Raw genomic sequence first — 11,275 nt, forward strand, 5'->3', positions numbered from 1 at the left:
CCTACTCTGATTTTGATTGGTAATAAATTAAACTAATTTCCCTGAGTCAAGCCTGTTTTGCCCGTGACGGTAATTGCTGAGTGATCTCCCTGTCCTTATCTTGACCCATGAGCCTTCTGTCATATTTTTCTCCCCCTGTCCAGCTGAGGAGGGGGAGCGATAAGAGTGGCTTGGTGGGCACCTGGTGTCCAGCCAGGGTCATTCCACTACAACTTACTACCCTTAGTCAACAGAAGATGGAAAGATAAATCATGGTAACACCCTAGTAATGAAAAATAATATATTGTTTTGGGAACAGGCTTCACTCAGGGAAAAAAATAAAGTTAATAGAAACTGTCTTTACCACATCAATTCTTGTTTCGCTATCATTTTCATTATATTTATCTGAATCTCATTTTCAAAATTCAGAATTCCATTTGCGCTCCTCTGTGGAAATACAAGGTGAGGACTGCATACAAATGACCACCATAAATTTAAAGCAAAATACTTCTAAATGTTAATATGAATGAGAAACTTTCATTTTCTTTAAAAAGAACAAAAAAATCACTGTGCAAAGCTGAAATTTTACTCAGGGAAGTACTACTTTTGTCAGGGGTTTTTAAACTTCCACTGGAGAAAAACCCTTTCAGGTTGCAGAAACAACATGTTTAATTCCCGGATGTACTAACCCGAATTCCGTATGTAATTTACAGGAGATTAATATTTCCCTCTACTTCGGGCTTGCAAGGCCTCAGCTGGCTTACTATGTCCTATTTTGACCACCTCACTTAAAAAAAAAACACCACCACAAATCACACACAAAAAACCCTAAAAAAAGGGAAAGGAGAGAGAGAAACTAGAGAAAGCTCAGAGGAGAACAAGAATTACGTAAGAGTTAGAAAGTCTGCTCTATAAGAAAAGGTTATACTAGGGAGAAGATAATGTCAAAAACAATGAGACATTTTCCATATAAAGAGGTTACTGACCATTTATTCACTATGGCTGCAATGAGGACAGGACAAGGGAAGGAAAAAAAAAAATCAGACACAGACAATTTATATCACAGGGTAATTAAAACAGACTACCTGGAAGGGTTGTGGAATTTCCTTCACTGATATGTTTAAAAATAAGCTAGTTGTACCTACTGTAATTCTGTGTGTCTTTATATTAAATTCAGCGGTCTGCTTAGGACCAAAGCTTGAATCAGAATGGATTATTTTTGTCAAGCTCAAAAATGAGCTATAAAGACAAACTCGGTCTTTGCTTGTGCATCTTGCATGTATTGTGGGACTACGCAGGGGGTCTCAATATCTGCTGGTCTGAAAGGTATTACAAGTATGACATTAATTAAACACTGAAGTTACAAAAATATCAGAGGGGGGTTTTGTGCCTCACTTAACGCAATTAGTAATCTTAAGCAGTATCAGCAGAATAGTACTTGACCTAATTTACTTTTTTCTCCCTCTGACTTTGTGAGTTATATGAGTTACAGTCATTACTTCAGAAAGCCTACCTTGGTGACGTCTTCCCTTTTTGCCCATAGTGATCGCACAGCTTCGTAGGTTTGATGGCTTGCAGCAAATAACTTTTTCCCTGTTACCTATTTTTTTAGAAAAATGTAATTTAACAGCAGCTTTAAACATACTGATACATACACCATTCAAATGAAATGCATCTTATTTGCATGAGAACATGCTTGACCCCATACTAAGATATTTCAATCATCTACTTTTCAAAATCTAGTGCATGGTTCTCTTACATCAAGCAAATCCTAAATAATGTTTAAATTGGTACTAGAAATCCACAGGTAGCATTCACATGCTACATTCACCCACTCAAAATGAAATCAAAACCTCATCAGCAAACAGTGTTTCGGCAATGTTAGCACAATAGACTGGAGCAGCAGTGTTAAAGGATCCAAACTTGTCTCACTATGTCGGAAATGATCAAAGACAGTAACACAAAAGGAAAAAGCCCCAAAAGATGACCTGGCCCATGTTAGTGAGCAGTGCTTTGCTTTATAAATGACCAAATCCTCCAGTCTATTTTCGAAAAGTAATTTTTAATACTGCAGTAACTATGCAGTACCTTCACAAACGCCCTGTAGAAACAGACTACTTCACAGCTGCAACTACAAAGAACTGTGCAAAAGGTGATACATAATGTAAGTAAATAGGAAACAAGGATTTAGCTTCCTGAGATAGGTCACAACATACAGTGTAGCATTCCTATTCGTTTCTCCATCTTCCAACCCTGACATTTAAGTCTTATTATCATAAGCCAAGAAATCCCACTGCCTCTTGAGAAACTATAATCCTCATTGATTTGCATATCAGAAAAAAACACAACGTATCAGTTTAGCAATATAAGATTGCCCAAAGACTTTAACCACAGTATAGGTCTTTGCGATATCTTCCTAAGTACTCTGGAAGTATAAAAATAATAAACAAACACACCCCACTAAAATTAGTAACAATAACAACTGATTCATCGTGATGGAAAGTAAGGGATTCAATAGTAGCTGTTTCAATCAGATTTCAGGATAACATTCCAGAAATCTTTCCATCAAAACTTAAATCTGATGATTTAACTAAAAGATTGATAAGTCCTAGAACCAAACACAACTAACTAAACTAAATTTCCCTACCTCATCAATTTTAAACAGAAGTGCAGTTTTGAAACTATAAATACAAAGTTTGTCAAGGAACTACGAAGAATTCTTAAGAAGCAGTCTGTGCTTTTCTAAATAGGGAAACACTGGTAAACTGTAGAGAAGGAAGAGATACATAGACTTTATATCCTGCTTTTTAATTCACTTTTTGTGTACAAACGTACTGTGTACAAACAATTCTTGCATACAAAATATTAAGCGTAGTTCTGCTTTTCTACATGAACAGCTAAGACATACTCTAATCAGATAGACAACTGCAAGATTACAATAATTGGAAAACAAGGAATTTAACAAGAGATGCAATTGTACGGTATCTCAAATTGCACATCTATCAAGTTTGGCAAGGCTTTATTTTTTATTTACTTTTATTTCAGGAAGACAAAATAATCTTCATTTTTTTGAGGAATGAGGATTAAAAATTGAGAGGCTATACAACTGTATTTTTAAAGTCAGTCATTTTATTCATTTTTTATAGTTATGCAATTAACGCCTGTGATGCCTTATATGTTTTAATGAAGGTGCATGTGAACTCTGACTCCTAGTCCCATGATGCTTAATTCAAGTGAAATGAGAATGCTATGACTAAATTCACTATTACTTCAATATTAAAATACAGGTAAACTTACCTTAGCAATTACCACTGACTGAGCTGGGAAACAAACAGAAATTCCTAAAGCAGTAAGTCCCAATGGGTAAGCAATTTTCTTAAATCTAGAATCTGTATAAAACCAAATATTTCAAATAATTAGACGCTAATGAAATGTAAAGCTAAACTGTTGTATCAATTAAACACAATTGTTTAACCCCTAGCCATTGCTTACATCAAACTTATCCCCGTAACGGCAGGAGGAGAGAATACAGAGTGTGATTATAGTTTAGTACAGTCACGTTTGCAGGAGATACTGATATTCTGAACATTAGTTTCTTGAATGAGAAATAATCCCAAACTAGACTTTCCAATATTGTGAAAAATGAGAAGAACGTCTGTGCCATTTGGGAGCTTCTGTGGTTCTTCACTAGCTCCACGTGCACTCGAGGACACAGACTGCAGAATTTGGAGCAGCCGGGAGCCTGGAAACTGGGGCCTCTTTGCTCAAACGTGAGGGCCAGGCTCAGGTTCCTGTTTGTTGACAAGGAGCCCCGATGACAGATTCTCAAGCCCAAGTCTTTTAAATCTGTCCACCAAAAAGTAACCGGGATACAAGAAGAATGCTTTTACTGATCTGCCAGTATTTTGATTAACCCATTTGCTTTGTGAAATATTCAGATAGACACACGCTCAGGTATTACAGATTAACATTTTCTGAGCAGTATCTTCTAGCAGTTTAAGTGTTATTCTTCTGCTATTTATCTTGAAAGGAGAAGTGGCTGTATCTATCAAATTATCCTTTTGGCTTCAAAGCTGCCGAAATCATGCCTTCCAATGTGTATTCTCTTGTACCTGTGTAGCCAAATGCCAACATTCTTTAGCTGCTTCTCTCTGAATTCCCTTAGTTTTCACTATATTCAGTAACCTTACCTATTAATTTGTCTCCAATTTCCTCCCACACACACATTGTTTTTGAAAACCACTAACGACAAACTCAAAACAAGTGTCCTACTTTGAATTTCTGTTGATTCCACCATTAAAAATGGTAGATGAGGCGCTTAGGGACATGGTTTAGTGGGCATGGTGGTGTTGGGTTGATGGTTGGACTTGATGATCTTGGAGGTCTCTTCCAACCTTAATGATTCTATGATTCTATGATTCTAAATTATCCTTTTGGCTTCAAAGCTGCCGAAATCATGCCTTCTCTTATACCTGTGTAGCCAAATGCCAACATTCTTTAGCTGCTTCTCTCTGAATGCCCTAAGTTTTCACTACATTCAGTAACCTTACCTATTAATTTGTCTCCAATTTCCTCCCACACACACATTGTTTTTGAAAACCACTAACGACAAACTCAAAACAAGTGTCCTACTTTGAATTTCTGTTGATTCCACCATTAAAAACGACTATGTAATCCTGCTCTATCTATGAGGTCTTAGCCAGCTTCTCAAAGAAATATTTCATAATGTCCCTTCAATTTATCAGGAAGGATTTTTTTTTTAACACTAGTTACATAGGTTTTTGCCTATGTTTCAGAAAAATCTTTTGACATGCTACATATTCAACACACCAATAATGAAAATAAGCAAAACCCCCTACCTTTTCTTGCCAGCACTATACCAGCTAAGCCTGACACTGTAATTACACCAACTTTGGGAAGAAATTCTGGTGGTGGATTCTTCAGGTAAACATAAGCATCTTAGAATTAAAAAAAAAAAAAAAGAAGAAAAAAGAAGCAGAACACAGAACAGCAAAAACAGAACACAGCAGCAAAGTTAACAATTTTTTTCCTTAGGTACTTTTTTATATCTTGTAAAATGTTAGTCCTTAATAAAGGAAAAGGAAAGCATAGTTTTAAGTTTTGATTTTACTGTGAGTTAATATAGTTTAAATGAGAAAACACATATTTTGGAATCTCCCAATATACTATTTTTAAGGAAATTAACTTTTATCTGTAGTTTCTGATACTGAACTTGAATGCAAATACTGCTTGTAACTTGTGCCAGAATTAAGAAGCCATTTTTATAATTAAGACAGGTTGTGGAATTTCCATCGCTGGAGATGTTCAAGACCTAGCCTGACAGAGATCTAAGCAACCTGCTTTGGCCCTGCTTTAAGCAGGTAATTGGACTAGACGATCTATAGAGATGCCTCTACAGAGCGATCTATGGATCTATAGAGATTCCAACTTCAATGATTCTGTGATACTATGATTGTAAGAACAAAGCTAAAATCAAAGGAATGAGAAACACCATTTAATTGGTCATTTCTCTCATTTGAGAACAGAAATGAAACTCCATAGTGAATTAACAGTGGTCCCAGGTTTTTTTCCACCCACACTTGTGGAAAGTATTCCAGCGCACTCCTCTTCCTCCCTTCCCCCCTCCTCCCCCCATAACTAGAATTTGCTGTTGCAACCATCTGTCTAAGTCAGAAGGAGAAACAACAGAAACTGCTCAGTTCAGAAATACGTGACTTGCCTACCTTTTCCAAATTGAATTGAATCCATGATTCCATTTTTAAAAAAGACAAAAGCATCCTACGAAAAACAAAAAAAAAACAAAATACATGTTTGCAAAAGTAGACGTTTTCAGTACGAAACTACTCAGTTGATACAGACAGCTCAGCACAATGAGACAAAGAAATATTATGTAACTTTAAAAAAACCAAACCAGATCAGTGAACTTCTGCAGAGGCTGTGCTGAGATCTATCCCCTTTTTGACTACCATTTTTCTATTTTTAAAACCTCCATCCATATTTAATTTAAAAAAAATCTCTTTAATATAGTAAGATCACTTTCAAAATTGACATCTCAGGAACAAAACTGTAGGGTAGCAAAACATCTGGACGCCAACTGTGTAACATAAGAAAATTCAATTATAAAATACTATCTCCTCTTCCCTAGAGAGACTTAACCAGTAAAAATGTCTTTTAGTTTGTAAAAAAGGTGCTCAGTTTCACTGAAGATAAGCAATACTGATTTGGTCTAAGATGCGTGCTCAACTAGTTTGCATTTCTCCCTTCAAATTAGTCAATTTATTCAATTACAAGTTTTTCTTTAGCCAGAAAAAAACCCTTCTACTAGCCTATTATTGGTGTCATTGTCCTCGGATTGCTAAACAAATTGAGTAAATACACATTCTTTAGGAGATTAATGAAAACCAGTGTCATCTTGAGTTATTTCACCGAAATCATTCGTTTACAGCAATGTAGAATTTGTACCACCAGAGGTCACTGCTAGTGAATCTCTGAAACACTCACTTGATGAATAAGGGCATGGAAAAGTTCGATACAGATTTATAACGAAATCATTTCAGTTACGCCGTCACTGACAAAATTTTCACAGACCAACGGAATAAAAATTTACAAAAAATACTGGACGATATTTTTATTTCCTTGCCTTTTTCAAACAATAGGATGTATTTTTTTTGTAAGAGAAAAATACAAGCATAAAATTTCTTATACTAACAACAGCCAGGGTAAAAAGTCGTCATTTACCAGCAGTTAAGAAAATGGTGACAGGCATCGCATTTTCTCCTATGCCTAGGATATTCAATAACAGAGTTGCGAGGTATTTTTGATGACTAGTTAGTCATAGCCTGCTTTAACAGTTATATTGGATGCACTCAGTTTGTCTTTCCTAAAGTACCTAAATCAGGTCTTTTAACCTGCCCTTTGGAAGCAGCTCTCTCTCTCTCTCTCTGTGGAATATACCTGGAATTTCAGACTCCTAAACGCTATGAAGTTCTGCTAGCAAGAAGTTACCAGTGTAACTCTTGCTGTAGAAGTTAACCAAGAGATATTTCTGAACCGGACATTGTGGGCTGGCCTGGATCCAGTTTAGCATTGACTGAAATGGACCTCTTTGGTCTCACTGCCTTTTGATTTGGAAAACGAGGAGAACGCACAGGTTCCCTGTTATAAGCACAGTAGAGAAAAAGGGTTCATTTTTGCATCTTAAATTATAGGTGTATGCTAATACAAGCAACTGCAAACAAAATCTCCAGGGTGATGTATGCTGTTTTTTCAATGTTTTAGTTGAGTGCTGTCAGGAATTGTAGGAAACTTTGGATGCAGGTATTTCTTACTTTGCACCATCCAATATAGCGGCCGGTTGTCTGTCTTACTGAAGAAAATTGCTTCTGCAAGTAACCAGGCTGTTCTTCAATGTATTTCGATTTCAGAGGTGGTGGACAGTAAATTGGAAGCTGGAAAGAAAAACATAACTGTACTGCAGGGAGACAGTTTTGTATACGGATTAAGATTTACACTGAATAGTGTTTTTCAGGACTGCAAATCCTTACCATTCCCACAACAGCAAACAAAACCTCTATATTGAATTATGTTCTTCTATATTTACAAACTTACTTTACACAAGTGTGACTACAGGTTAATTCTTTAGAAATGAAAACTGAAAGTATTGTATAGGTTCTAAGAAGTAGAATTACTGAGTATGATAAAAATATCTTTTGTTCAGAAGAAGCATGAGCAAGAATAGTTGGAAGATGCATGCATGTACTACTAGAAACTGTACAATAGAAAGAGACTATTATTATCAGTATTATACTCTCTTACCTTTTCTAGCTTCAGTCTGGAAATAATGTAATAATGAAAATGAGATAAAACTTTACTAACTTACTATTGTAACACTTCACGTTTTATTTGTGCTATAGTGGACAGTTATTTAGGAGGTAATGTTTATTATCACATATTACTTAGCTACGTATTTTATTTACTGGGTAATATAATTCAATGGAAAGAGATGGTATTCTGCAGAGTCTTCTGGTATTACTTTAAAGACTGACAAACAGTAAGATTCTTACCTGATTTGGCTTCATCAGCTGATCTTTTGATTCCTTTTCTGTTGCTGCATATACAGTAATACATGCAAACGGCAGACCAGAAGAAAGAGCTGCCAGCTTTGCCACCTGGGACAGACAGATGAAAAAAGGGAGTGGTAATGCAGAAATAAAAATTTCACTCCAGTAAAATCTGGATTGTCCTATTGTGTTGTTCTTGATGAAATATGGGATTAAACGTGCCACTTTCAAAATGTTTTTAAACCAGTATGCCTTTTAGGAACCTCTTGTGTCTCGTACAGAGATTTTCTCAAATTACAGTGGTAAAGAAAAAGCTAGAGATCACCGACAACAACAGTTATGTCTAAAATATCAGGAAGAATTTTGTGTTCAAAGCCATGTTGATGCTTCCGTCATCCCTTAAGGTAAATTAAGTTCTAATCTATTCAACATACAGGTACTCCAAGTCAATGAATTACTCTCTTGCTTCAGCAAAACGCACCTCAATTTTATTTACAGGAATTCTCCGTGACATCAGACAAAATGTCATCTCCTTTCCAATTCAGAGAATGGTTCAAGTACTGTCTGTTTGGAATAACTGCGTGTCGACAAGAAATGAAAAGACATAGCGATGACTGGAATTAAGCATCACCTGCTTAACCTTTCGAATCATGTATGTTACAATGTAAATTACAGAAATACAGGTTTGGTCATGAGAGTTTGATGTCTACTTCGAACATTAATTTGGAAAAAACTACCGTCTATTACACAAAGCTTAAACTCAAAATACAGCTTCACATTAATATTTTTTAAATTATTGCCTTAAGATTCCAATCAGAGCTGGCGTTAAGCGTGCTGGCATACTTGCCACAACATGTTGAAGCATCTGCAACTTTGGTAGATCATGGTTTCTTCTGTATCAGTAAAGACTTTTCTGTTCTGTTCTTCACCTGAAGCATTTTTGAAACTTTAAAAATGTGAGAACAAGTATGAAAAACGTTCCCAGGATCTGCATAGAGATGATGGTGGTAGAGTGCCAGAAAAATAGAAAAGCAGGGAAAAAACCAACTTGATTTGGGAAATACCTTAAATCCCTAGTATAAAACTCTACTATATCCTCATTATTATCTCAGCTTTCAATTGGAAATATCCCGTCAAAGGAGCGGGATTTACTCCATACCATTTAGTCATAATAATGAAAACACAATGAACACTAAGAAACGCAAAAGCACCACCTTGAATTAGCTCGGGTTCATAACACATCAATCACATGCAGATTAAACTACTCAAGACAGCAAAACACCATCACTTCTAAAGTGAACTGTGCGATCATCATAGCAAAACTTTCAGACCATACAATCACAGCGAAACAAAGCTGCTGGAGAACAAAGGAGGACACTGCAACGATGAGAGGGCTGTTATGAAAGAAGGGGCAAGCAGACAATGCCAGAGCTGAAAGCTGTAAGATAAAGCTAAAAACTACTTTTCGGTTGCGTTTTTTGACGTGGGGGGCTGAGGGGAGGAAGGGCTACTTAAGGTTTCTCTACACTAATAGTCTTTAGTAATATATAGTATTCCTGCTCTTAACACGCAGCCAATGTGCCCCTCGCCTTCTTATCAAAGAACAAAAATACAGATTCTATAAAAAAAGCTAAAAAGCTACATCACTACAAAGAATACTTTATCAACTCAAAAGATGCAGAATACAAAGTAAAGCATAATAAAACCATATATTTATTTTATGCTAATTTCCAAGACGTCAAGTATTGTTTCTCACTGAAACTGCAAATTCTGTATACTTGCTTCAAGAATCGGAGCACAAGTAAGGAAACTTGCCCTGAAGGTAGGAATAAGCCTCAAAACAAAAACAGGTAATCAAAGGAGTAAGTTATATGCAAAAACCTGATGCGTGTGTATATATATAAATATATATGCCTTCTCTATCACAAAATCAGAATCTACTAGTCAGATTAAAATAAGATTAAAACTTTATCAGCTACTGCATGTCATATTTTCAGGGGAGAGCTGTTACTCAAAGAATAAGAAGCACGGGTTTATAGTTTTCTGCTACCACTTAGATGCCTTGAGGAAGAACAGAAAACCGTCTCCGATCCTTTTATTTTTCTCAGAAGTTATATGAGACATTTGTCAGAAGTTTCTAGGCCAAATCCAGTATTTGGATATGTATTTATAAGTCTCTAATGACAACTACAAAAATACCACACACGAGTGGAACAGAGCATCCTTCCACTTCAACTCAACTTACTGACACTCCACAGATTTGTTTTTAATCTTCATCTGCCAGGTGGTAACCCAGGGAGAGTGAAAACTTAACAAGAATAAAACTATTAATTTTTCATAGTAAATAATAAAGAACACACATAAGGTTACGTCACTTCACCGAGGGCACTGAAGCATTCGGATTTAAGTGCTAAACTATACTACTTCAAGATCACCTAGCCATACAGCGAAGCCAAATACAGCTGCTTCTTTCAGATACTTGCCTCATAACAAACTAAGGTAAAATGCTTCACTTTCATTCCTTTAGCTGTCCTCATTTGCATCATCTTTTTCTTTGCAGATAGATACACATTTCAAATGCTTTGCAAAAGTAAATGTGAGGATTCATGTGAGAGCAACCTAGTCATCAATCTGACTATGAAAACTGGAAAACCTGTGAATATTTGAGAGAAAGCCTAGCTCTTTACAGGCACATTTTCCCCTGTTTAAAGACACTACATTATATCTACAAATAAAGATACTTTAGATACTTGTGACCCTGTTAGTTTGTGACGGCGCGATTTTAACATCCTTGTTTTAGTGATGCATAACACTACTACACTTTACGATGCTACTACCAAACTGGTGTCTTGATACTTCATCTCTTGAGTAAGGAATGGAAGGTGTTTCAGAAGCTGTAAGTAGACGGAGAACAACCAGAATAGAAATACTTCTTTTATTCCCTGCTGTACGATTTAACCACTCTCTTGAACCAGCTCTTTCTGCCTCAAGTTCTACAACAAAGCAAGCAGTACTGGGACCTCTTACTTTCCTACTCCTCCTTCATCTGAACGCTCGGTTACAGGCTGAAGGGACGTCCCTGCTCCGAGAAACTACGATCTTCCAACTCCCCCATGCTGGAGTAGAGAAGTTGTGCCGCCAACGCGAGTTCAGCACTGGGGAAGGGCTCTGCGAGGTATCATCACCCCGCCGAGCGATTCGGCACGGCGGGCCTA

The 11,275-nt window shown here is 36.5% G+C and overlaps 1 protein-coding gene across 1 annotated transcript in view; it reads right to left on the minus strand.

The window, feature by feature from the left end:
- APOOL (apolipoprotein O-like) overlaps positions 1–11,275 on the minus strand; it is a 19,958-nt gene that overhangs the window by 7,529 nt on the left and 1,154 nt on the right. Inside the window, exons 2-7 of the mRNA XM_009326654.1 lie at positions 8,064–8,284; positions 7,329–7,448; positions 5,724–5,778; positions 4,839–4,937; positions 3,277–3,368; positions 1,493–1,579 (exon numbers count right to left, since the gene is read on the minus strand). Coding sequence (XP_009324929.1) covers positions 1,493–1,579; positions 3,277–3,368; positions 4,839–4,937; positions 5,724–5,778; positions 7,329–7,448; positions 8,064–8,284 — 674 coding nt within the window. The remainder of the gene's footprint in view (positions 1–1,492; positions 1,580–3,276; positions 3,369–4,838; positions 4,938–5,723; positions 5,779–7,328; positions 7,449–8,063; positions 8,285–11,275) is intronic.

Source organism: Pygoscelis adeliae, unplaced genomic scaffold (genome assembly GCF_000699105.1).
Source record: "Pygoscelis adeliae isolate BGI_AS28 unplaced genomic scaffold, ASM69910v1 Scaffold216, whole genome shotgun sequence".
Lineage (NCBI taxonomy): Eukaryota > Metazoa > Chordata > Aves > Sphenisciformes > Spheniscidae > Pygoscelis > Pygoscelis adeliae.